Below are 27,672 nucleotides of genomic sequence, written 5' to 3' on the forward strand. Positions count from 1 at the left end.
AATAAGCTCAGGGAAATAAATCTTCTACCTGAAAACGTAGAAAAAAGTACACGTGATGAACTAAAAAATATATACCATAAGTTAAAGGATTCTTACCTTATTAACAACCAAGAGCTAGTAAATTATATGTTTGAAATGTAGTAAAATTGAAAATGTTGAAATGTTTCTGAGTTAAATATGGGGATTGCTGCAATAGAGAATCAACAAGATTCCGTGCAAGTCCACTTGTGTCATGATAAATATATCTAATAGCTGTATGTATTCAATCATGTCCAAGAAATAAATTCTTTTTTTATACGCTTGAAAATAATATTTTTTTAGGTTGGTTATGGCGTAAGTCGTACATTGATAGGTGCATTTTTGGTAGTTGATTGTAAATTTGGTATTTGATTTGTAAACTTCAGGAAATAATGCAACCGTTCGTGTTCCAGGAATAACTTGTTTGGAAGAACTTGATTTTTCTTTTCTTTGTTTGACGAGTTGTTTTTTTTAATTGGTTTTTAACAGGTTTTTACAGCCCAGCTCAATTGTTTCTCCAGTGATATACAATTATTTTTAATACCTGTTTCAAAAAGACGATTGGTGTTAATCATTTATAACTTAAGCATTTAGCTGTAGACGTGTTTGCCTTGGTATTAGATTACATGCTTTTTAGTGTTTTTATACCGGACTCCTTTTTACGCTCTACCTTCTTACCCTTAAAAACAATAGGGAATCAATGTATGCATAATACGTTCGACATGAATAGCTTTTTCAATTTAAAATTTACCGATTAAGTTGTTTTTTTTGTCTTTGCAGTTTTGAATTTTTGAAGTAATGAGTTCAGTTTTCGAGTCGTTAAGCATTCGTTGGTTGTTTTCGTTGTTCTTAGATAGTTGTTCAATGACCGTTCAAGATTTTATATAGCTGTTTCAGGTCTCTTGTTAGTTAATATGATTATATCCTCATCTTGAATGACTTTGGGCACAATGTTGCAATCCCTTGTTGAACTCATGTATTTGATGCTTAAAAGTTGTAGCCTCAGCAATGTCAATTGTGGTAGATCTTGATATAGTGTATTCATTGCAATACTCGTATTTGTTTTTTTAAATTGATCATTATGCAATTTTGGTTGAAGTTTTGGTTGAAATTTTGGTTTTAATTTTCCGTCCTTACAAATAGTGTTTTTGAGCGAGCATGTTTGTGAAAAACATTAATTGTTGCGAAAAATTGTACAAATATGCATTTTTTTGATTATGTGTACATCACATCCAATCGGTTTCAGAAAATCCTAAGCTAAAATTATTCGGTCGATTTTGTCTTTTTCCTTACTAAAATTCAAGTAATTTATATTGTAGTCACATAGTAGTGTCAATTTTTGCTTTCTGAATTATTCATTGTTTATTTGATATGTCATCTCCTTGAGGAATTTGTGTTTTCGTTTTTCCAGAATTATTTGAAAGATTTAACAATAATGGATGAACGTTTTTGCTCAAGACACTGATTTCAATCCAAAGCTTTTCAATTTCCTGTTTTTGACGAAAATAAGGTCTTCTGTTTATTTTGTAAAAATAACATTAAACCACCACCTTTAAACGTTCCTGCATTTCGGTCCTATCAAAACATTGCGTTGAACTTGCTGTCTATGTTACAAAAAATATGTTTCAATGAAAGCAAAAATATTATCCGTCTTTGAAGTTGCTGGGGTCTTCCTCGTTTATTGACTAAGATGTGGCAGTTAACTTGAATGAAACTTTATGGGTTGTTGAGCTATTTTTTATTGGAAATTTTACCCAAGTGACAGTGGAATGGGATTAGATTCAATACCGCTGCATTTTAAAAGGCAAGTAAAAGTTCTTAGGGAGTGAAAAAAATTTAAAATGTGCTTATCATAAATTAAATTTTCTGTGTCATACGGCGGGGTATTTAACTGTTAACGTATAGAAAATTTGAAAATGTGGTTGCAATTAACATCCCTTAAACATCGCCTCCTCGCTACTGCCATTGATACGGAAGAAGAATGACCACGGACTGTAGGAAGAACACGAGAGCCAATATGTAGTACCTGATTTTTATCAGGTGAATATTGATTGAGCTTTTATGTCCTCAAGGCATATTTTTTCAATAGAGCAGCTGTTATATGCATTGTTTTCTGATTTTATACGGATATGCATAGGAGTTTGTCATGCACTGTCTAGTGAAATTCTTTACAAGTGGAATTCTTGACACCAGGTGGTTATAAACCGTTGCATTAGAGACTGTTTTTTTAGATTCCCATATATTAGCTCTATAACCCGGGTATTAATAATCAATCTATGGGATGTGTCACTCTCATGAGATGGTTATTCAATAAATGGACACGAGTTCAATATTTGAGATGAGGACTATCGTGGTAAATGTTTGCTGTCCTCGTAGTCTGTTATATCAATATCGCAACCAATGTTGCTTGTTTTCGTACCAATTCCTTTGATTTTTGTTGGTCATGAATGTTAATCTCCGGATTATTGTTGTAATAAGGCTTGATCAAATCGGTAAATTAAACTGTTTGCTTATTGATGGCTCTCGATCGAACTTCCAAGCAATTATTGTTAATGTTTCTTTTTAAGCAAAATGTTGGCTAGACTTCCTTTTGAAACGTTACTTCGATTGAAGTTGCACAGTGGCTTTTCGATACCTGGCCTTTCCCCGCTTGACTTTTTGTTTTCAGATTGATTTTAATTGCGAGCATTCAAATTAAGTTTGAAGCTCGAATAAAACCGATTGTGAGTGGTAAAATTGCATAGCCCATGTAGCTTAGTGGTTAATGTCCACGATGCTCATCTGGTATTTGCGAGTTCGAATCGCTACTTTTTCTGAAGTTATGCATCATAAAAGTTTCTGTAGCCTACGCCCCTTTGAAAGTGTTTCCGTCAATTGTAGTTTGAGAGCAATAAATAGTCGTTTTTTATAGCTGCGAAGCTGTAAGCTGAGCGTAGCTATATTGCGGTGCTCTTGGTTTTTTTTTTGTTTCGTCGTCTGACGCTTCATTTTCGTTTTACATTTGTTCTAGAACATTCTGTCTCGTCACTGCTTAAATGGCTTTTTCGCGCTTGATTTCACGCTTTCTGCGTGACCTAAATTGCGGTTATTCAGAAACAGAATCTGTTCCTAAAACAAAATTGATTGTAAGAAAACAGATTGTATGGTCCGACAGCCGAGTGGTTAAGGCGACTGGCTGTTAATCCGGAGATCGACGGTTCGAGACGCGACAGGGAAAATTTTTTTGCACCCAAAAACAACCTCCTTTGAAATAGGCGGCGAATATAACTATTTTATAGGCGGCGATAACTAGTATAGGCGTTTTATAGGCGGCGGCGATAACTATTATCAACTCACTTCTGTATCTTTTTCCATCTGTATTTTACGGCACGCAAGTCTATTTCGCAGCTATTCCGGCAATCTGCCGGCTATGTTTTTTCAAAATTAGCGCTGGTTTTCTTCATTAAAATTACTTTCATTTCAAACATCTTTTCACAGTTAAAATTTTTTTGGACATTAATTTACCAATTTCTTGTAGCGTTCGAATACATTTTTGGTTTTTCGAGCATATCTCGAAAAATTTTGTGCTACCTTTTTGTCTGAATTTTGTCTGAATACTTTTTTATTATTGTAATTGTTTCTAATGTAGAGTCTCTATAGGCGAGTTCAGTGACGTCCATTAGAAAGCTTTTACCTTTTATATTTCCCCAGATTTCCTGCTAGGCTACTTCCAACACAATGTTAACGGCTTCAGTTGGATTTCTATTAGGGGAACGTTCTAACCGTGTTTGCTCCCCATTAAATGCCTGCGGGACGCTACTAGAGCTTGCCCCATTGCTACCAAGGCAGGATAATTTGTGATGTACAGATGTAATATAATCTCCCATAATTTTCTCCTGCTTGATTATATGAATCAAAACATTTTCTCTGGAGTGAGCTGCATGAAGGCTGCTCGGGGCAATTTTTTAATCGTTGTTATTTTGACTGTCAGGCAGGATTTGTGCTGCTTGAATGATTTGAGTAGGACAGTGAATGGAAAAAAATTAACTATGACCCAATGAGTAGATGGACGCAGAAATGCATTATCCTGAATAAATAAATCTTTAATAAAATTTGATGAGAGTTCCGTTGTCAAATGTCACCAGTCCTTAAAGGGGTGGAAGGAAGGTCGGCACTTCTTTCGTTTTACATTTTCAAAAAATAATTGATATTTTTTTCTGGTTTTAATGTGAAGACATGTCAAGAACGTATCATTTGATTGGACGTTTCAAGGGCGTGTGACAGATTGTTTCGATTGCCTGTGACAGAAAGTTTCAATTGCGTGGGGGTAAAGTCTGTCCCATTAGTGCGAAATAAGCGGACGTTTTAAAAACAACAAAACATGCGAGTGAACATCAATGTGGCCTTTTGAATACCTACGTTTTCTCCCTTTGACTCTTCTCTATCTTTGTTTCCATGTTTCAAATGTGAACTTTGACCTCTGGCGAGTGATTTCTGAAGCGTTCTCTTATTTCAACTTTATGGGCCACGCTATACAACTTTTAATTGCGTGTGATAATGTGTTAGTGAATTTGAATTCGTTTCTATATCAGTGAATTTGATATCATTTGCTGTTTATTGAGAAAGAAATTCCGAAAGGCAAGAAGTCAGCTGTAGATCAAGTGAAACAAGTTAGAATTGAAGAGCCTCCTGCAGTGGATGTGCAAGAGCCCTCTGCTGAGCGACCTATGGGGGATCAAGTTCAGGAGACGGAAGAGGAACGAATGCAACGAGAACAGGAGGAGGAACATTCTAGAAGGTTGAAGAGCTTTCTAAAACGAGTAAAGGAATGCGAAGAATCACACCAGGCTATAAGTGAACAGCTTGCAGAGTATCACGTTAGAAGTCGACAAGTGCAAGACGAAATGAAAGCGGCTGAGAAAGTGTTCACGAAGTTTGACACAAAGCACAGAGTCAATTTGGAGGAGTTGATATACATGACAATTGACAATGTGTTTTACCACCTTTCTAAAAGTGAGTGTGCTTTCCGAGTTTCTAAATGGCAGTGGTGCGTTAATGTAAAAATCGTTTAGTTTTCTTGCTTACATTGGTGAACGTGTAATATTAATCCAACAGAAATCTTTCCACTCCGCTTTAAACTAGTCACCTTTGTTCTGGCTCTATCCTTTCAACTGCTAAACTATTCTCGGTAACTCAACAATAAACTAAGCTTCATGGAACATTTGACGGAAATCAAAATTACAAATTGACGATATAGTTGCAAGTTCTTAATTTTTAGAGATTTAGTTTATATCTAAGTTACGTAACTATCGGGCTCTCGCTATTATTCTCCGGGATTTAGTCCTGCATTATAGCCTATGAACTTTGTTGTTCGTGTGCAACCTTTGCTATATTTGGTAATCTTGTGATAAAAGGGTTGCTTTTGAGAAAACTTGTTTACGGCTGATTGTTACAGTTGATGAAGAGTATGGGAGAGCAACAGAATCCACTGGTGCACTGATGGAGTGTCTTGAAGAGGCAACCCAGGGAAAAGAGGAACTGGAGATGCATGACATGCTACTTTATCAACTGGAGAGTAGTGAGGAACAAGCCAATGGCTATGCGGAAAGTGCGTTTGGAACTATTTATTTCAAGTAACCCAATCAGTTTTGCAATCGTTTTGCTTGAAACTGTTTGACACGATTCTTTATGCTCTAATAAAAGTTTTTAATTGCTCTCAAACGAAGTTTGTAGCAATTATATTAGTCCTGTCGGTCTTTTAATGCGATTTTTCGCTTGACCGATTTTTCGTCTGACCCATTGGACTTATCCTCAAAAGTATGATAAACAGGTAACGCCTAGCGGGCATTAAGTGCTCTTAAAGCCTTTCAGCTCTGTTTCAGCTCAAACTGTTGGAGACTTATACTTATGGTGTGAAGGGCGGTTCTTAGAGGTTGAAGACAACCCCCCCCCCCCGTGGCTAGCTACTGACGAACAACCGCTCGCAAAAAACACGCTTTATACTAATCTTCACAATTTTTTAAAATTTTTAATAGCCGCACAGCGATAGCTGGGGCTATTATTGGCCTTCTCTTGTTTTTTTTTATTTCGTCGTCATGATTTTTGTTACGACCATATGACGTCACAGCCACTTTTTGTTCATTCGTTCATGCAATTTCAACTGAATTGCATGTGTGACGTCATTTTTCGCTCTTAGTGGAGCGAGTTTTTTTTTGTTCATGCGCGTGATTAAATTTTTGGTCACACTTGACTTACCTCACTCTCAAAAATGACTTCCTCACTTTGAAATTGACTTTTATTTACCTTAATTCAAAGAGATAAGATCAAATGGGTGTGTCACTAAATGAAGGTTATTAGAGAGCAGCTAATAGAGGCTGCAAAAACTTGTACAGATTTTTAATCAGAATATAACAGATCAGCCTTCAATGAAAAGGCCAATTTTTTGGTCTGTCTTTTTTACTGTTTTTTTAGACGGCCGATCTACGAATCTATTGCGGCTATTTTCTGGCAATCTGCCAGCTATGTTTAAAAATTTGTCTTTTGAGTTCGATCAGCCCTAGGTGTTTCTAGCGGTAGTGGAATGGTTTCAACATTTTAACATCACGAATTTTAGCATTTTTTGGTAAAAACGTCTTTTTCAATTTTTTGACATTTTTTTATTATATACGTCTTTCCAGATGCAGGGGCCAGAAGCTTTCTTAAAGGTTTGGAACTATTTATTTCAAGTAACCCAATCAGTTTTGCAATCGTTTTGCTTGAAACTGTTTGACACGATTCTTTATGCTCTAATAAAAGTTTTTAATTGCTCTCAAACGAAGTTTGTAGCAATTATATTAGTCCTGTCGGTCTTTTAATGCGATTTTTCGCTTGACCGATTTTTCGTCTGACCCATTGGACTTATCCTCAAAAGTATGATAAACAGGTAACGCCTAGCGGGCATTAAGTGCTCTTAAAGCCTTTCAGCTCTGTTTCAGCTCAAACTGTTGGAGACTTATACTTATGGTGTGAAGGGCGGTTCTTAGAGGTTGAAGACAACCCCCCCCGTGGCTAGCTACTGACGAACAACCGCTCGCAAAAAACACGCTTTATACTAATCTTCACAATTTTTTAAAATTTTTAATAGCCGCACAGCGATAGCTGGGGCTATTATTGGCCTTCTCTTGTTTTTTTTTATTTCGTCGTCATGATTTTTGTTACGACCATATGACGTCACAGCCACTTTTTGTTCATTCGTTCATGCAATTTCAACTGAATTGCATGTGTGACGTCATTTTTCGCTCTTAGTGGAGCGAGTTTTTTTTTGTTCATGCGCGTGATTAAATTTTTGGTCACACTTGACTTACCTCACTCTCAAAAATGACTTCCTCACTTTGAAATTGACTTTTATTTACCTTAATTCAAAGAGATAAGATCAAATGGGTGTGTCACTAAATGAAGGTTATTAGAGAGCAGCTAATAGAGGCTGCAAAAACTTGTACAGATTTTTAATCAGAATATAACAGATCAGCCTTCAATGAAAAGGCCAATTTTTTTGGTCTGTCTTTTTTACTGTTTTTTTAGACGGCCGATCTACGAATCTATTGCGGCTATTTTCTGGCAATCTGCCAGCTATGTTTAAAAATTTGTCTTTTGAGTTCGATCAGCCCTAGGTGTTTCTAGCGGTAGTGGAATGGTTTCAACATTTTAACATCACGAATTTTAGCATTTTTTGGTAAAAACGTCTTTTTCAATTTTTTGACATTTTTTTTTATTATATACGTCTTTCCAGATGCAGGGGCCAGAAGCTTTCTTAAGGGTTTGCTAATAAGTTACTGAAAATTGAAGAGTTATTTGCCATGGAAGAGTTTTCAACATTTTAATATCACAAATTTTAGCTATTTTTAATAGCCGCCCTCATCTTCTCAGCCGGCTATTATAGCGCTCCTATTTTTTTTTTACTTCGTCGAATAAAAAAATTTTTCGCTTTACCTCATTTTGCCGCTTTTTCAACATTTTGCGTGATATCTTTTTGACTTCTCTAGGCTAGTTTCTCTCTTCTCTCATTCTGCTAAAAGTGATTTTGATCATCAGTTGCTCAGCAAAGCAAATCAAAATGAACAGAGTCAGTATAAAAAATCGAAGTCAGAAGTAGAAACGGGATAAACCCATAAAGCCCAATTTTAGATGCCCGCTATTTGAACGTCGTTCCTATAAGTCTTAGTTACCATCTCTAATGCTTATCTGTATTGATAGTAGCCCCTGTAGCCTCTCTCTAGGAAACAGAAGTATGTTCAACTACGAAATGCCATCAAAATAAATCGGACTTAAAAAAGGTTTTTGTACAAAAATCATTTTTTCTCAATATCTTCTATTCTTTCAATCCCAATCATGCTTATTGGAATCAACGACGGCTATTTTCCGACAATCTGCCGGGTATGTTTTAAATTGAATTTGCAGTTTTTTTCAAGTTTTGAAAATTATCGTCGTTTTTTAGGTTTCGCCAGCCTCAAGAGCCAAGGAACCTTCTGTTGGGTTTGACAATAGGTTTCTGTATAGTTTCTAAATGTAATAGAATGTTTTTCAACATCACAATTTTCAGCATTTCGACAGAACTTTCTTGACGAGTTTTTTTAATTTTTGACATAAAACCTCTGTTGAGGCCAGAAAACCTCCGCTGTGGTTTGAGAATTTTTTTGGCCATGAAATAGTTTTTAAGTTTTTTATCACAAATTTTAGCAATTTTAATAGCCGCACAGCGATAGCTGGGGCTATTATTGGCCTTCTCTTGGTTTTTTTATTTCGTCTTCGCGATTTTTGTTACAGCCATATGACGTCACAACCACTTCAAATCTGCTTTTTGTTAATTCGTTCATGCAATTTCAACTGAAGTGCGTTCGTGACGTCATTTTTCGCTCTTATTGAAGGGAGTTTTTTGTTCGTTTGCGTGATTAAATTTCTGGTCAAACTTGACTTACCTCACTCTCAAAAATTATTTCCTCACTTTGAAATTGACTTTCATTTCCTAATTCAAAGAGATGAGGTCAAATGGGTGTGTGTGTGTCACTCTTAATGAAGGTTATTTGAGAGCAGCTAATAGAGGCAGCAAAAACTTATACATGTTTTAATTAAAATTTGACATATCAGCCTTCAATGAAAAGGCTTTTGTTTGGTTTATCTTGTTTTTACTGTTTTTCTAGACTGCAGATCTACGAAGCTATTGCGGCTATTTTCTGGCAGTCTGCCAGCTATGTTTTAAAACTTGCAATTTTTTGCAAGGATTTTAGGTTTTTCGTCATATTTTATGTTTCTCCAGCCTCAAGAGCCACAATAGGTTACTAATCTTCACAATTTTTTAAAATTTTTAATAGCCGCACAGCGATAGCTGGGGCTATTATTGGCCTTCTCTTGGTTTTTTACCATTCAAAGAATTTGAATTGTATTGGGGTGCTGTCTTTTTTTAAGATCTGATCACACATTTTCATGATTTTTGAAGTCAAATTGGAGTAGTGATTTTGGTCGCGCCGAAACAGGAAGTGGAGCGAAAAAGCGAGTGGTTTTGCGGCGTGAAAATTTTTCGCTCTAAATTTAAAGAAGAGTGAGAAAACGGTGTTTGAACAAAAATTTGCTTTCTCGCTAGTGGTTTTTTGTTCACATGCGGCAATTTCACTTTGATTTTTACTGGTTTTTTCAATTTTTTAGATCGGATTTTTTGTCTAAATGGTTTTCTCAATCCATTCATAGTCCGTTCTAGGTCTAGCTTTCTGTTTAGTCAATGAAAATTCTTTGAATTGTACGTCAGGACTTGTCCTGCTATGTTTTTTATTTCGTCGTCATGATTTTTGTTACGACCATATGACGTCACAGCCACTTTTTGTTCATTAGTTCATGCAATTTCAACTGAATCTTAATTGAGCGAGTTTTTTTGTTCATGCGCGTGATTAAATTTTTGGTCACACTTGATTTACTCAGCTAATAGAGGCAGCAATAACTTATACAGATTTTTAATCAAAATATAACAGATCAGCCTTCAATGAAAAGACGAATTTTTTTGGTCTGTCTTTTTTCCTGTTTTTTTTAGACTGCCGATCTACGAATTATTGCGGCTATTTTCTGGCAATCTGCCAGCTATATTTTTAAATAGTTGATCTCCTATAGAAAGGCCTATGGAATGAAATTGTTCCAGCCTTATCATCTTTTAGCATTTTTGAAAACAATTTTCTGTTTTTGCAATTTGACATTAATTTAGATTCAATCCAGGACACAAGGTGATCAGCATTTGAGGTGAAGAGGTCGGTTTGAGGCTGTCTTGACATTTTTCGGCTTTGTTTTAAAAAATTATTAAATCGATATCCATCTACCTACCATCACCCACATGCAACACCACCACTTAACCACACCTAGCCTAGCCCCAATATATCCTCCCACTTACCCCCCAAACTTCTCCCCTACCCCGCGTGTATATATCCTCTCTTACTTCTGCACTTCTCTTTTGCAATACCCGCCGGTAGCCTCTCCTAGGCAATATTTAGGTTCTCTCCTTTTAACAATCCAAAGTATTTGTCTTCCCAGCATTTCATCACTCTTTATTTCAAGCTATTACTCCATCGTTTTCGTTTCGATATTCATTAAAGATTTCGCGTTTTGTGATATGGCTAAGATGAAAACTTGTCGCTGTTTAGGTCTACGAGAGAGCATGACACAGTTGGAACAGCTGTACGACAAATTCAAAGAAGTCAAGTGTATTTGGGAAGTGGAGATACCAACTGCTGTCATCTCGGAGGCGAGGGAGAAACTGACTTCACTGAGAGATATTAACTACAGGGTCCAGTTTAACAGGAAAGAGCTGGGTAAGTGTTCAGTATTTTCGGTCGGTGTCCATTTTTGATCGTTGTACGATCGTTGGTAAGATAGTAAGATTGGCCGTGAGGTACTCTGCATGGTATTGAAAACTCGGTTTTTGCAGTCAAAGCATTGAATTGCCTCTGTTGTTAGGCTCCCAGAAGAAGCACATACCAGGTGTTGGTCCTTAAACGATCAAATGAAAAGCTTTCTGTCATTGAACTTGAACTATGAATACATTAACTATGGTAGCTGTAAAAAATGTGAAGTGCCCCCATGAGCATGCTTCAGATGCATTGCTATGGAATCACCATGCAATGTAATGTCAAAAGGCGTTCATTATTGAAGTCAAAAGCATTTGAAGTAGGCGCTCGGTGAATTTGGTGTACAACTATATTCGATTGGATATTCAACTAACTGCTAGTGTACTAATCTTGTGGTGTAATTTTCAGTGAAGGTGTCGGCAGCTCTGTTGCGTGAACTGGAATCGCACGAATGGGCGGAGCTGGTTGAGATCCAACTGCTAGGTGTACCTGGTAAAGAGGTGGAGAGAGTGGTGGCTCTGATTGAGAAGCAGACTGTGAGCAATGAGTCGTACGCTCTGAAAACTGTGGCTGATATCGACAGAATGACCAGATCTGTGGGGTTGCAGAAGGTAGTGAATTGATCTTTAATTGCTGTCAAACAAAGTTTGTAGCAATTGTATTAGTCCTGTCGGCCTTTTTTTATGCAATTTTTCGCTGGACCGATTTTTCGTCTGACGCTGTTGACTTTTCGTCCTCAAAAACGGGTAAACAGGTAGCGCCCAGTGGGAATTAAGTGCTCTTAGGGCCTTTCAGCTCTGTTTCAGCTCAAACTGTTTTGGAGACTTATACTTATGGTGTGAAGGGCGGTTCTTAGAGGTTAAAGACACCCCGCTTTTGACCCCCCCCCCCACCGCGCTGTTGCCCCCACCCCACTGTTGCCCATCCCCTCCCTCCTCATCAGCCCCCTGGTGCCCCCCCCCCTCCCGTGGCCACGTTCTAACAACCGAAAAACACACAGTTTATACTAATTTTCACAATTTTTTGAAGCTTTTGGAAAAGCTTTGACATTTTAAGTTTTTTCAGCCCTAGGTGTCAAGGAATTTCCTCTAGGGTTTTATAATAGGTTAGGGCATAGTTTCTAATATTAGTCGAATGGTTTCAACATTTTAACATCACGAGTTTTGCATTTTTTTTGACAAAACGCGCAATTTTAATTTTTTTGAATTTTGTTTTTCATTATTCACGTTTTTACAGACGCAGGTGCCAGAAAACGTCCTGAAGAGTTTGATGATAAAGTACTGAAAAAAATTTTTAGTTGCCATGGAGTAGCTCTCATTTTTTAATACAAATTTTTTTGGATAAAACTTGCATTTTTTTCAAGGTTTTTGAAAGTTTTTTTTCCACTTTTTAGGTTTCTGCAGCCTCATGAGCCAGATAAACTCATCTAGGGTTTGATTATAGGTTACTGCATAGCTTCCAGATGTAATGGAATGTTTTTCAGGATTTTAATATCAGCAATTTTAAAAATTGTTTTGCAATTTTTTCAACTTTTTTTAAATTTTGAATTTTTATCATTTTCTCCGGCAGCAGGGTCCTATGGACCTCATCCAAGGTTTTGATGATAAGCTATCGCATAGTTTATAGAGGTATTGGACTGGTTATCAATATTTTAAGGACTTGAGCTTTAATTTAATTTTTAAATTGAAAATTTAATTTTTTCAATTTCTCGGAAAATTTTTATGATTCAAGTTCATGGGTCTTTATGACCCAGTGAAACTATTTAAAGCTTAAAATAGAGATACTAGATAGTCTCTTGAGACAATAAAATGTTTTTGAAGTTTTTAATGTCTTGAATTTTAGCAAGATTTTGTTAAAGTTAGCGATTGTTCAAAATTTTTGAATATTTTTGTCCTTTTCTGAGTTAAACGATCATTACTGGCCAATGAAGCTTTTCAAGTCTTTCAGATGGATTATCTGACATAACTCCAGAGACAAAAAATTATTTATGAAAATTTTTACTGCAAAATCTGGAAGCTTTTTTCAAAATTTTGCAGTATGCAAATTTTCAAAATATCAGTTTTTAATTTGATTTATTTACTAAAAAGATCGAAAACTAAAAGTTGCAGAGTAAAATCAAGCTAAAACTAGGCTTACTAAACCGTGGCTAGCTTCTGACGAAGCCAACCTCTCGCCTGTCGTTTGAGAGCAATTCGGCCGACGTTAGTCGGTTATGTTATATTTTTTATGGCTGCAGCTTATGACGTGGTGAGAATACTGAGAGCAGAAAATGTGTTATAAGCTTTTTGTAATATGTTACATTTGGGCTGCAGTTCCGATTTTGCTTTGGGCAACAGTCGAAATTTTTTGCGTTGCTTGAAAGAAAATGCAGCGGAATTCTTAAAATCTGATTAATTGCCCTCGAACGAAGTTGGTAACAATTATTGTAAACTTGTTGGTCTTTTTATGCAAGTTTTTTGCTTGACCATTTTGCGCTTTTCTTCTAGAACGTTCTCTGACTTCTCAAGTGACAAAGAAAATTTTATCTAGGCTACAGCCCCTGAATTAAATTGCATCGCCTGTCGTTCGAGAGCAATTCTTTCGACATTAGTGGGTTTATGATTAATAGCCGCCGTCATCTTCTCAGCCGGCTCTTATAGCGCTCCTATTTTTACAATTCAAAGAATTTGAATTGTATTGGGGCGCTGTCTTTTTTTTTAAAGATCTGTTCACACATTTTCATGATTTTTGAAGTCAAATTGGAGTAACCAATGTTTCGCTTTACCTCTTTTTGCCGCTTTTTCAACATTTTGCATGAAATCATTTTGACTTCTCAAGGCTATTTCTCTCTTCTCTCATTCTGCTAAAAGTGATTTTGAACATCAGTTGCTCACCAAAGCAATTCAAAATGAACAGAGTCAGTATAAAAATTGAGGTCAGAAATAGGAACGGGATAAACCCATAAAGCCCAATTTTAGATGCCCGCTATTTGAACGTCGTTCCTATAAGTAATTGTTATCTCTCTCTAATGCTTATTGGTATTGATAGTAGCCCCTGTAGTCTCTCTCTAAGAAACAGAAGTATGTTCAACTACGAAATGCCATCAAAATAAATCGGACTTCAATTCGGCAATCTGCGGGGTGTGTTTCAATTGTTTGACTAGAAAAAAAAACCGCCCCATCCAAAGGAGAGGTGTGCCAATTTTAAATCTTCTGTTCGGCTCTAGAAAATGCAAAGCGGTAGTTATGCATGTTATTTGAGTGGCTTTTATTTCAAGACTGTAATGTCTTTTTATCTAGAGTCAGTGTTATGCATCCAAGTAGTACACTTGGGCCGATCACCTATCTGCTTACTCTTCAATTTTTATGCGCCTTCCGATAACATGTACCGAATATGGTTTCAGGTGGCTCCCTTGGAAGACGTCTATTGTGCTCTTCCGGAACTGGAGTTCCGCTTCACGCAATCGAGGACTCTCCTCAACAACATCCAGAAACTGATGGTCGAGTGCAAGCAGAATGTGAACAAACTCATGGAAGATCCGGCAAAGAAATGGTCCATCCTGAAGTGCGTTTGATTTTTCATCCGGCACATGAAATATAATGTTTTGGAAAACAGTCAGTTAAATCGTCCCGAGTGTCTAAAATTTTATCACGATATCAAGGACACTGATTCGACAGAAGCATAACAGCTCGCACAGTTTACTTTTTTTTTATCAGAACTCATACAATAATGATTTTATGTCAGTATTTTGGGGAATCATTATTGCTAAGATGGCCATGTTGTTTGGTGCTGACATGAAGAAAACTTCTTATAACTTGGATAGCCAGCTATTATTGGCCTTCTCTTGGTTTTTTCAATCCAAAGGAATTGGATTGTATTGCTGCGCCGTCTGTCTTTTTTATGACTCGATGAAGAGTATTGGTACTCTACAAGTTTTTTTAAACTAATTTGATGCTAGCATTAATTGTAATTAATAGCCGCCCTCACCTCAGCCGGCTATTATAGCGCTCCTATTTTCTTTTTACAATTCAAAGAATTTGAATTGTATTGGGGCGCTGTCTTTTTTTAAGATCTGTTCACACATTTTCATGATTTTTGAAGTCAAATAGGAGTAATGATTTTGGTCACGCCGAAACAGGAAGTGGAGCGAAAAAGCGAGAACTTCCTGTTTCGGAGCGCAAAATGTTTTCGCTCTAAATTTAAAGTAGAGTGAGAATACGGTGTTTGAACAAAAATTCGCTTTCTCGCTAATGGTTTTTTGTTCACATGCGGCAATTTCACTCTGATTTTTACAGTTTTTTCGATTTTTTGGATCGGATTTTTTTTCTAAATGGTTTTCCCAATGCATTCATAGTCTGTTCTTGGTGTAGTTTTCTTTTGAGTCAATGAAAATTCTTTGAATTGTACGTCAGCACTTGTCTTGTTATGTTTTTTACTTCGTCGACCAAAAAAATGTGTCGATTTACCTCATTTTGCCGCTTTTTCAACATTTTGCATGAAATCATTTTGCCTTCTCTAGGCTAGTTTCTCTCTTCTCTCATTCTGCCAAAAGTGATTTTGAACATCAGTTGCTAAGCAAGGAAATTCAAAATGAACAGAGTCAGTATAAAAAATTGAAGTCAGAAATATAAACTGGATAAACCCATGAAGCCCAATTTTAGATGCCCGCTATTTGAACTTCGTTCCTATAGGTCTTAGTTACCATCTCTAATGCTTATTGGTATTGATAGTAGCTCCTGTAGCCTCTCTCTATGAAACAGAAGTATGTTCAACTACGAAATGCCATCAAATTAAATCGGACTTAAAAAATATTTTTGTACAAAAATCTTTTTCAATATGTTCTATTCTTTCAATCCCAATCATGCTTATTGGAATCAACGGCGTCTATTTTCCGGCAATCTGCCGGGTGTGTTTTTAGCTGTAAGTTACAGCGGAGGTAAATTGCGGTACGCTAGGTTTTTTACGCCTCAAAGAGGAGTACGTTTTTGACCGGAAGTACTATTCGTTCAGACGGCGTTTTGACCTAAATGCGAAAGAGCAAAATTTTGGTATGAACTATTTTTTTCGGAGCGAGAGAAGTTTTTTTTATTATGCGCTGCGTTTATTGAACGACTTTCTGACTTTGCAAAGTGTTTTTGACAGAATGGTGCATGTAGATAACCGTTTTTCGTCGATTTGACTCAATTTCTTTGCTTATAATGTTTTGTATAAATAGTTTTTGACCAATGCTGCATTAATATGTTGCGCTATGAAATTGATACACCTATTAATGCGTTTCAAGTGAAAAATAGGCACAATTCATTTTTTTGTTCAATTTTTGGATTGTTTTTCATTGATTTTTTTTTGGATCTTTGAAAGGGCATTTTTCTATTAAGGAATTGTAATTGGCAACGTTCTTCAGGCACTTCCCTATAGTTATGTCATTTTTGTTTTATAGAATTTGGCATATAATAATCCGTTGCGATTTTTGTCAAATTTTCTCAATTTTTTGTTAGTTTTTTAATTGCTCTTGTAGATAGGCAATTATTATAAAGGTGTGTCTTTTTTATGCAAAATTTTTGAACGTTTTGACTTTTCGAGTGACTTTTACGCCCTTGACCTTTTGCGTTTTGCGTGATCTAAAATTCTCTCTCAATCAAAGTTTCATTTCAAGCTGCTGAATTCAATTGGCGGCAATTTAATACTAAAAGTCAAATGAAAATGCGCCGAAACTAGTGTCATTCTTTACTTTAAATCATTAGTGGTATATGTTAACCTCTATTGTGGTTATTTGAAGCACACTTGAAATTCTTAGTCCCATTTAGGATCCCTCTCCCCCGGACAGAAGCAGGGTACAATTGATTAAAGCTCCCACTAGTTTGATAGCAATTCTTCCGACGTTTAGTCGGTTATGTTTAATCGTTGATATTTTGACAGTCAGGCAGGATTTGTTCTGGTTTAATGATTTGAATTGGACATTGAATGGAAAAGTTTAACTATGACCCAGTGAGTAGATGGACGCTGAAATGCATTATCCTGAATAAATAAATCTTTAATAAATTTTGATGAGTTCCGTTGTCAAATATCGCCAGTCCTTAAGAGACAAAGGGGTGGACGGACGGTCGGCACTTCTTTCATTTTACATTTTTCGAAAAATGTAATTGATATTTTCTGGGTTTAATGTGAAGACATGTCAAGAACGTATCATTTGATTGGACGTTTCAAGGGCGTGTGACAGATAGTGTCAATTGCCTGTGACAGAACATTTTAGTTGCCTGTGACAGAACGTTTCAGTTGCGTGGGGTAATGTCTGTCCCATTAGTGTGAAGTAAGCGGATGTTTTAAAAACAACAAAACATGCGACTAAACATCAATCTGGCCTTTTGAATACCTACGTTTTCTCCCTTTGACTCTTCTCTATCTTTGTTTCCATGGTTTAAATGTGAACTTTGGCGTGTGATTTCTGAAGCGTTCTCTTATTTCAACTTTATGGGCCACGCTTGTGTTAGTGAATTTGAATTTGTTTTTATATCAATGAAATTGACATCATTTGCTGTTTATAGAGAAAGAAACTCCGAAGGGCAAGAAGTCAGCAGTAGACCAATTTCAAGCAGCTGAAGTCAATTGGCGGCAATGTAGTACTAAAGGTCAAATGAAAAGTGCGCCGAAACTTGTGCCATTTTTCACTTTAAATCTTAAAAGTGTTATATATTAATGTGGTTGTTTGAAGCCCGCTATTGACCTTCATAGGGTCCCCCCCCCCCGACTTAAGCAGGCTGCAATTGATTAGAGCTCCCACTAGTAGTTGTTCGAGAGCAATTCTTTTGACGTTTAGTCGGTTGTTTTTAGTTTAGGAATCCTTTTTGTGCACCGGCTTGAATTTTCATTTTTGTGGTTTGAATGATTGGTTGCGTTTTTGGATCTTAATGATCCAAATTGCGCCGCCCATGGATCGAGAGTTGTTTGTCCGACGTTACTTGGTTCATGTTTTATTTGTCGTTTTGTTGCTGACTGGTATTTCTAAAACATGTTTTCTACTTTCTGACGTTTATTGATTAACTGTCTTTGTTTAATAGTTGATTGCCGCCGTCAGCCTCCCAACGGCTATTATTTCGACACTCTCCTTTTTAATAGCCGCACAGTGATAGCAGGGCTATTATTGGCCTTCTCTTGGTTTTCTTATTTCGTCGTCGCAATTTTTGTTACGACCACGACGTCACAATCACTTGAAATCTGCTTTTTGTTCATTCGTTCATGCAATTTCAATTGCAGTGCGTGTGTGATGTCATTTTTTGCTCTTAGTGGAGCGAGTTTGTTGTTCATTCGCGTGATTAAGTTTTTGGTCACACTTGACGTACCTCACTCTCAAAAATGACCTACTCACTTTGAAATTGGCCTTTATTTACTTTAAGAGATAAGGTCAAATGGGTGTGTGTCACTCTAAATGAAGGTTATTTGAGAGCAGCTATTAGAGGCAGCAAAAACTTATACAGATTTTAAATCAGAATATAACATATCATCCTTCGATGAAAAGACGAATTTTTTTGGTCTGTCTTCACTGTTTTTTTGAGACTGCAGATCTACGAAGCTATTGCGGCTATTTTCTGGCAATCTGCCAGCTATGTTTTTTGTCGCTTTACCTTCTGATCTCGTTTTTCGTTTTACATCAGTCACAATTTTCACGTTTGACTTCTGACCTACTTCACTCACTGTTTCAAATGAATGGATTTTAAATTGTTTCACGCATTGAGCTAACTAATGTGGTAAATACTGTGAAAGTCAAAAGAGCTAAATCAAACGAGACTGGATAAACCGATAAAGCCCGGTCATTAAGTCACTGAGAGTTAGATTAACAAAGTTTTGAGATACATGCAGATATTTTTCACGGGACTCCTAGTATTGTTTTTGCTCTCGAATGCGACTATTTAATCAACTATTTAATACAACTGTTTTAATCACGTGTTTACAATGCTCTCTCTGACCAAGACGTTTTTTCGCTTCATCGTTTTCTCTTAGAGCATTCTTTCTTAGAACACTTGAGCGATTTTTCGCCCTTGACTTTGTGATCTTTCTGCCTGGTCTGATTTGCTCCTGTAGAGAAATTAATTCTACGTTGGTAAACTAAATACGATTATGAGCTAGGTGTGCATTATGGCCTGATAGCCGGTTACTAAGTGCGGCAGTGCAAGACGCTGGGTGTCATGGGTCCAAATCCCTCCATACTCGGAATTTTTGGCACCCATAAAGAAAAGTTTTTATTTGCTGCAGCCCCTCTGAATTAAATTGCGCCGCCTCTCGATCGAGAGCTGTATGACGTTAGTCGGTTCATGTTTAATTTGTCATTTTGTTGCTCACTGGTTTTTTTAAAAGATGTTTTCTACTTTCTGACGTTCTACTCTCTGACGAAAGATTCAGCCAATTTGTCTGTTCTTTATTTCTTTTTCTGTTTCAATCCCGATGTGCATCAAGCGCGTTAACAGTGGCTATTTTCCGGCAATCTGCCGGCTATGTTTACATATTTTATCGCCTTCGACACGAATTTCTTAAAACGTTTCAGTTTTCGCTGATTTCTTATTGTCCTTTTTGTTACCTTGTCTTTGATCGGTTTTCCACAAATAGGGTGTATGCTTGGTGTGAAGGGTCTAAGTACGTAATTATCAAAACATAAGGAACCAGTTTTGATTGGTTTGATGTTTTCGACATTTTTGAATTTTGAGGATTTTTTCTGTTCTTTTGCTTGAGTATGTAGGGTGTTATGCCTTGTTGACTATCAATGCCTCCTTTTCATTGGTATAGTGAATAGTCAAGTCAATGGCCGATTCAATACCTTGAATTGTATTTCGGGACTTACGTTTTTTACTTCGTCAAACAAAGTCGAATGCATGGTCTAATGCTTAATGCCAATGATACTGATCCCTGTATTATCCTCTCATGAAAAACCTGGAATGTGTCTAACTACCAAGTTCAATCGAAATAGCTAATTTTTCACACTTTTTTGTAAAACGATCATTTCGGATCATAGTAGTCAATGTTCCGGCATTATAACGGGGTTATTTCCAGAATCCCGAGATCCAATGTAGCTTCTGCATCAGACTGTCCAATAGCTGTGTTCCGGGTGCCTGAGGAGTGTTGTCCTTTGGTGAAGGGGGTGGATGTGCGGTTGAAGCATGCATGGGAGAAGTCGGCTCTCTTTGGCAGTCAGCTGCTTGTCAGTGAAGTCATCTACTTTCCTCATCCACCAGAATTACCCTGCAATGTGTTACTGGGTGAGATTTTTTTCGGGGAAAAAAGGATGATGGGATCTTTTAAACAATCTCCACCTTTCGTACAAGGGGTTTATTGTTGAATAGAAATTAAATAACTTTCCATGCATGTTAAACTAAATGGAATGAAATAGGTCATGCTATGGCAATTAGCCAAATTGGAATATGAAGCGAAGAGAATTTCCAATTCGCGGGCACGTGGGCGTGCTTTGACTGTGTCGAGGCTTTGTCTTGATTTCCGGATTCCGAGGGTGGGAGATTTTCTTGTATCCATTTTTTTCGAAAATCTACAATGGAGTGCGAAATTGGAAATTTTGTTCGATTTCTTTCTAAGCTTGACCTAAATTTGGCTAGGGAAGAATCTCCACCCATATTTTAGCTCAATTATTAAAATATATTATTTGGTTACATTTCAGATACGCTAAGAGTACTATAACCAGGATGAAGGACCGCATTTCTCGGACATGCCTCTCATGATCTGTGGGATGTAATCCGGAAATGTTCGAATTCGGCCAATAGCCATAGCATGGCTTTATTAATTGCTCTTAAACGAAGTTTTTACCAATTATGTTAGTCCTGCTGTAATTTTTCGTACTACCAACTTTTTTCGGATCGTTTTGTTCGAGCATTTGACTTTTTGTGCTCAAAACGGGATGAACCGGCAAAGCCCCGAGGGTATTAAGTTCTCTAAGATCAATAGGCTCACCAGTCTCTAAGCATGCAGTTCACCGAAACTTTTTATGAAGATATAAATTTATGGTGGCGTGGGGTTCCTAAAGTGTGATCCCAATCTTAACCCCCACTCGCAACCATCAGTATCAGTCCAGATCTGCTTTTTGTTCGTTCATTCATGCTATTTTGAGTTGCGTGTGTGACATCATTTTTCACTCCTATCGGAGCTAGTTTTTTGTTCATTCGCGTGACTAAGATTTTGGCCACGCGTGACTTCCTCTCACTCTCAAAAATGGTTTTCGTTGCTATCAAAATGACATTATTTTGTAGAGATTTGGTCAACTGAGTGTGTGTCGCTCTAATTGACGGTTATATGAGAGCCGCTACTAGACGCAGTGATCAGTTATACAGAATCCTAATCAAATTAGTTCACAATATATCCCAGTCAGTAGTAAAAAAAAGTTCTCTCTAATCTTTTTAGACCGCAGATCTACGAAGCTATCGCGGCTGTCTTCTTGCAATCTGCCGATTTTGATGGAAAATTTCGTAGAATTGTCAACATTTTGGTAGAGCTCTTGTATTTTTCGTCCATCAATGCTAAATTTATTCTATTAAATTTATTTTTGAGGTATTCATCTTCAAAAATCTTGACACGACTACCTCAAAAATAAATTTAAAATTTGTATTCATGTTTCACGTAATGATGAACTTCTGAGTGAACTGAGTGAAAAGCTTTCTACTACACCTGCTAAGCATTGTGTTTCTAATATAGGTCGTCAAATAAGCAAACAATTGATTCTGTATGATAAATACTTTTTCTTGAATAAAGCAACCAATTTTTATATTTCTGCTAACGGATAAGGAAATAGAGAGTATATGTGCCAATCTAGAAAATACAGTGCTAACAGGTGTGGAAAGCCTGCGCGACTGCGAAACAATCAATATATTGCCGGAAAAGAAACGCAATTGATTTCAATGAATTTTTTCACTCACTTTTTGATCCACTTTTGAAGTGTCAAAACATTTGCTCTCAAAACATCTGAGATATTCCCCTCGTCTGTTCTATTTGTTTTCATTTTCTCATGTTCTTGTGGAAACAATTATCAAAATCGTTATTTTAGTGATGGAATTGGGGCTGAATTATCATGTCGGTGATACTGTTAATTAATTGCTCTCAAACGAAGTTTGTAGCAATTATATTAGTCCTGTCGGTCTTTTTTTATGCGATTTTTCGCTTGACCAATTTTTCGTCTGACGCTTTTAACTTTTCGTCCTCAAAAACGGGATAAACAGGTAGCGCCCAGCGGGCATTATGTGCTCTTAGAGCCTTTCAGGTCTGTTTCAGCTCAAACTGTCTTGGAGACTTATACTTATGGTGTGAGGGGCGGTTCTTAGAGGTTGACACCCCCCCTTTGTTGACCCCCCCACCCCCACTATTGGCTCCACCCCCCCCCCCACCGCGCTTTTGCCCCCCCCCCCGTGGCTATCTACTGAACAAGCCAACCGCTCGCCGTCGTTTGAGAGCAATTCGCCCGACGTTAGTCGGTTATGTTTTTTTTTCTCGACCCATTTGTTTAGTTTTTTGTTTGCTGCAGGATTTTTCATTGTTTAGATTCTTTCATTGTTCTGGTTTGTACTTTTAACTTTCTGTAACAGGAGATCTTTGCTTTTGCATGTTTCAGGCAGGCAGAAATTCGGTCTGTCAGCAATTTGCGAAGGGTTATCATTCTCCTCATAATAAAATTGAATTGATTTTTGTGTGTCATATGTCGTTTTTATTATAGCTGCGAAGCTGTAAGCTGAGCGAAGCTATATTGCGGTGCTCTTGGTTTTTTTTTACGACTCGAAGAGGAGTATTGGTTTTCTTAAGGTTTTTTTTTTACCGGAAGTACTCTTCGTTCAGACGATGTATTGAACTAAAAGCGAAAGTGAGTGAAATTGCCTTGTGAACTAATTTTTTCTGAGCGAGAGAAGTTTTTTGATCATGCGCTGCGTTTAGTGAATGACTTTTTGACTTTGAAAAGTAGTTTTCGACTGAATGGCACATATAGATATCCGTTTTTAGCCGTTTTTTCGTCTAAGTGGCCCAGTGTTTTTGCTTTTAATTTGGTTTTTTGTAGTAATGATTTTTATTCGATGCTGTATTGAATTGTAAACCTCGGAAATTAATACCACAGTGTTTTGGAGAGCCTGAAAATGCGTTTGAAGTTTAAAATTGGCACATATTTCTTGATTTTTTAGTTAGTTTTTGACTTTTTTTCTAGTAATTTCTTCAATTTTGGATCTTTCAGCTGTGTTTTGTCACAAAATCAGTTAACATAGCAACTTCCCTTTGACAATTCATATACTCAACGCCTCTTTCTACCTGGATGTAATTTTGTTTTCATAAAATTGTACATATGCTAATCCGATTTCGGTAGTTTTTTCCCCAATTTTTCTGTTTTTTTTGTAATTTGGTTTTAATTACTAGAAATAGTCTATTTTTGCAACATGGGAGACTTTATTTTCGTTTCAATAAAAATCATTTTTTGGCTTTAAGTTTTTGAAAACAGTTACTTTTTTTTCATAAATGCAGTCCCCAAAAATTTATTGAACATTTTATTCTGCAAAATGTTTTAATATTTTGTTTGTTTGAATTCTGCTTTTTCTTTTTTTGTGTGTTTTGTTCAGGGGATGGATCTTTGTATCGTTGTCTTTTCAACGTCTCGAATGCTGAACAATGAAATGTATTCGCTTTCTTGATTTTTTGTAACAAACAATAACTTTTCTAACTTTCAAAAATCAAGAATTAGTCTTTTTGTTACGGTTTTCCTTACATTGTGTCCATATTCATCACATTCTTGTTTGTATCATTCTGGCTTTGTCCTAGCACCTACATTTATAATCGTTATATTGATTTTTTCAGTTGTTAAAATTTGAATCATTTCAGCTCTTTCTTAGATTTTTCTCATTTCTTTGGTCTGCAAATGTTTTCATTCAACTTAAGGCAGTACTGAGAGTTTGCTAAAAAACCTTTTCCAAAATGTTCCACTTATTACTATTTAATGCATTTTTCTTCCTGCCTTGGTATTGCTTAAAACGATTTTTGGCCTTTGATTATTATTCTTTTGCTTGTCTTTTCTATGATTAATTTAATTTTTGATTCAGTAAGAAATCATGTTGTCTAGAATATATAAATAAAGGAAGAAGTATATGTTGTTTTTGTCTTAATTGCAGTGATTAGAGATCTAATTGTGGTGGTTTTTTGGTTCTGAAATTTGACCATTCTTTTTTGAAAAATCAGCCTAGTTTCTAAGATTGTTTTCTGCCGTTTACTTTCGCGACGTTTTTGATAAAAGAATCATGAATAATTTGAGGACAATTGATAGCACTGTCAGCTTTTTCAACCGGTCCGTAATTTGACCATCCTCATTATTTTGGACTTTTTTAACGTTACCAAACGTTTTCACTAATCTAAAATTTTGCTCTATTTTGTCTCTCGTGGTGACAGTGGGTAAAATTTCACCAATTGTGAAGTCAGACCTGCGGAGGTAATGAGTTAATGATTCAATATAAAAGTTTATGGTTTCAGCTGCAATTAGGGTTTTCTGTGAACTTTTGATGCTTCGAGTCGCTTCCGGAATTCTTCCGGCTATGTTTTTTGTTTCGTCGTCTGACGCTCTTTTTTCGTTTACATTTGTTCACGCAGCAAAGCTAAAAAAGTCAAATTTTTCTGAATGACTCACTAACGGCATTTGCGCGCGTGACGTCATTTCTCACTCGATTTAGCAAAAGTTTTTAGGTTAATTGCGTGATTAGATTTTGATCATACGTGACTTACCTCACTCAATAAAATGACTTTTGCACTTTAAAGCTTTAAGTTTAATTTGAATTTGTTTAAGGTCAAAGGAACTCATTTGTGGAGTAAAGGTCCCTAATAAGAGGCTTCTGAGGAATGAATTTTGATAAGCTTTATTAATTTATCGCTGAATGTTTTTTACCTAGTTTTTTGAGCGGCGTTTTTTTTTTCAATTTAGATCTGTATCTGTTTCTATCTATTATATGGCACGCAGGTCTATTCTTTCGCAGCTATTCCGGCAATCTGCCGGCTATGTTTAAGAAATTGAGGCAAATTATTTGTATATTAGGTGGTCCCATTTTTATGTGCGACCGCAAATTACTGAGCTTGTTTTATTGTGTAATCTTATAAATTAATTACACAGGTCTGGTGTCGATACAACTGGTTGACATAAGGTCGATAAAAAGTAAATAGGATAGCTTCATTATCTTGGAATGCAACTTTGTTGCTTTAGGTATATCACATGGGGTCGCTTCCCTGAGTGAAGCAGGAGGAAGTGACGGCACTGGGAGTGACATGGTGTTGATTATTAAGCAGACGTTTGATGGGGTAGACTGGGAGGAAGTGGCCTCCTACAAGAACCATCTGTTCTACTCGTACCCAGACAACAAGACATCATTTCCACAGGCTAGTGAGGACTGGAAGATTAATTTCAATTTCAAAAGGCTGCCGATTGCAAAAGGCTGGCTCAGACAGTTTTGTTGCAGTTTAGTTTCGATTATTAATAGCCGCCCTCATCTTCTCAGCCGGCTATTATAGCGCTCCTATTTTTACGACTCGAAGAGGAGTATTGGAGAAGTCCTTTTTACGACTCGAAGAGGGGTATTGGAGAAGTCCTTTTTAAAATTCAAAGAATTTGAATTGTATTGGGGCGCTGTCTTTTTACGACTCGAAGAGGAGTATTGGAGAAGTCCTTTTTTTATAGCTGCGAAGCTGTAAGCTGAGCGTAGCTATATTGCGGTGCTCTTGGTTTTTTACAATTCAAAGAGTTTGAATTGTATTGGGGCGCTGTCTTTTTTTTTTAAGATCTGTTCACACATTTTCATGATTTTTGAAGTCAAATTGGAGTAGTGATTTTGGTCACGCCGAAACTTGAAATTGGAGCGAAAAAGCGAGTGGTTTTGCGGCGTGAAATTTTTCCGCTCTAAATTTAAAGTAGAGTGAGAAAAAGGTGTTTGAACAAAAATTCGCTTTCTCGCTCTAGTGGTTTTTGTTCACATGCGGCAATTTCACTTTGATTTTCTGTTTTTTCGATTTTTTGGATCGGATTTTTTTCTAAATGGTTTTTCCAATCCACTCATATTCCGTTTTAAGTCTAGTTTTTTTAGTCAATGAGAATTCTTTGAATTGTACGTCAGGACTTGTCCTGCTATGTTTTTTTGTTTCTTCGTCTGACGCTCTTTTTTCGTTTTACATTTGTTCACGCAGCAAAGCTAAAAAAAGTCAAATTTTCTGAATGACTTCTTCCTCTCACTAACGGCATTTGCGCGCGTGACGTCATTTCTCACTCGATTTAGCAAAAGTTTTTAGGTTAATTGCGTGATTAGATTTTGATCATATGTGACTTACCTCACTCAATAAAATGACTTTCGCACTTTAAAACTTAAGTTTAATTTGAATTTGTTTAAGGTCAAAGGAACTCCTATGTGCAGTAAAGGTCCCTAATAAGAGGCTTCTGTGGAATGAATTTTAACAAGCTTTATTAATTTATCGCTGAATGTTTCTTAGCCTAATTTTTTGAGTGGCGTCGATTTTTTTTTTCAATTAAGATCTGTATCTGTTTCTATCTCTATTTTATGTCACGCAGGTCTATTCTTTCGCAGCTATTCCGGCAATCTGCCGGCTATGTTTTCAAAATTCACATAATGGTTATTGTAAGTACTAGTTGTTTTGATGAAGTCATTTTGGCAGAGATAGTTTTTTCCGGATCTCAGTTTATAACAAAATTTGATCAGATTTTTTACCATATTTTAACAGATTTTATCGTTTTTACTTTTTTTTGTTTCATAACTTTGTTTCAAGATAATCATAAAATATTGGGGGCTCGTTTTGTTTGATGAGTAGTTGGATGGCGTTTAAATGGATTTTCACTTCGAGTCGTTTCCGGAATTCTTCCGGTTACGTTTTTTTAAGATCTGTTCACACATTTTCATGATTTTTGAAGTCAAATTGGAGTAGTGATTTTGATCACGCCGAAACAGGAAGTAGAGCGAAAAAGCGAGTGGTTTTGCGGAGTGAATTTTTTTTGCACCAAATTTAAAGTAGAGTGAGAAAACGGTGTTTGAACAAAAATTCGCTTTCTCGCTAGTGGTCTTTTGTTCACATGCGGCAATTTGACTATGATTTTTACTGTTTTTTGGATTGAATTTTTTTTTCTAAATGGTTTTACCAATCCATTCATAGTTCGTCCTAGGTCTAGTTTTCTGTTTAGTCAGTTAAAATTCTTTGAATTGTACGTCAGGACTTGTCCTGCTATGTTTTTTTTCAATCAATTTTATTGGAGTGATATTTGAAACGGGAAATGAAACGCGTGAAAAAATTTGGAGTGATTTTGGCGCCGAACAAAAGTGAAGAGTGGAGCGAAAAGAGAGTGGGTTTTTGTTCATACCGCTGTTTTTGAGAGAGCGAGAAAATGATGTGTGAAAAATTTTCTCTAAGCGAGCGAATTTTAATTTGTTCACGTGCGGCATTTTAAAGCAGTTTTTTTATTTATTTTGGTTAAGAGGTTTGGTTATGATTTTGTTTCAATTTTAGGCTGGTTTCGGTAGTGGTTTGAAGGTTTCTGGAAATTAATATGAATTTTATGATAACTGGAGGTTTTTAATGTATTTTGCTGATTATCGGGCTAATTTTTGCATTTTTTTGACGAATATTTTGTTTTACTGGCTCAAATGGGTATTGAAGAAAGCCCTTCTACTTGAGCAATATTATGATAACAATTGATTACATTTTTGTGGGTAAGAATCATTTTTTTGTTGAGAATTATGACAAAAAAATGGCGAAAATTGGAACTTTTTCTCTTAATTTTTTTGCAGTTTTTCGTTTTTTGTTCTGCTCTTAGCTGTTTCTTTGCCTATTAGGA

The 27,672-nt window shown here is 36.4% G+C and overlaps 1 protein-coding gene across 1 annotated transcript in view; it reads left to right on the plus strand.

The window, feature by feature from the left end:
* Window positions 1-27,672, plus strand: part of LOC142343197 (uncharacterized) — an 88,020-nt gene that overhangs the window by 24,786 nt on the left and 35,562 nt on the right. The window contains exons 7-11 of the mRNA XM_075394925.1: window positions 4,624-5,010; window positions 5,453-5,605; window positions 10,656-10,823; window positions 11,268-11,470; window positions 14,242-14,402. Of these exons, the coding sequence (XP_075251040.1) occupies window positions 4,624-5,010; window positions 5,453-5,605; window positions 10,656-10,823; window positions 11,268-11,470; window positions 14,242-14,402 (1,072 nt within the window). The remainder of the gene's footprint in view (window positions 1-4,623; window positions 5,011-5,452; window positions 5,606-10,655; window positions 10,824-11,267; window positions 11,471-14,241; window positions 14,403-27,672) is intronic.

The sequence above is a fragment of the Convolutriloba macropyga genome, chromosome 7 (assembly GCF_964194025.1).
Source record: "Convolutriloba macropyga chromosome 7, txConMacr16.3, whole genome shotgun sequence".
Classification (NCBI taxonomy): domain Eukaryota; kingdom Metazoa; phylum Xenacoelomorpha; order Acoela; family Convolutidae; genus Convolutriloba; species Convolutriloba macropyga.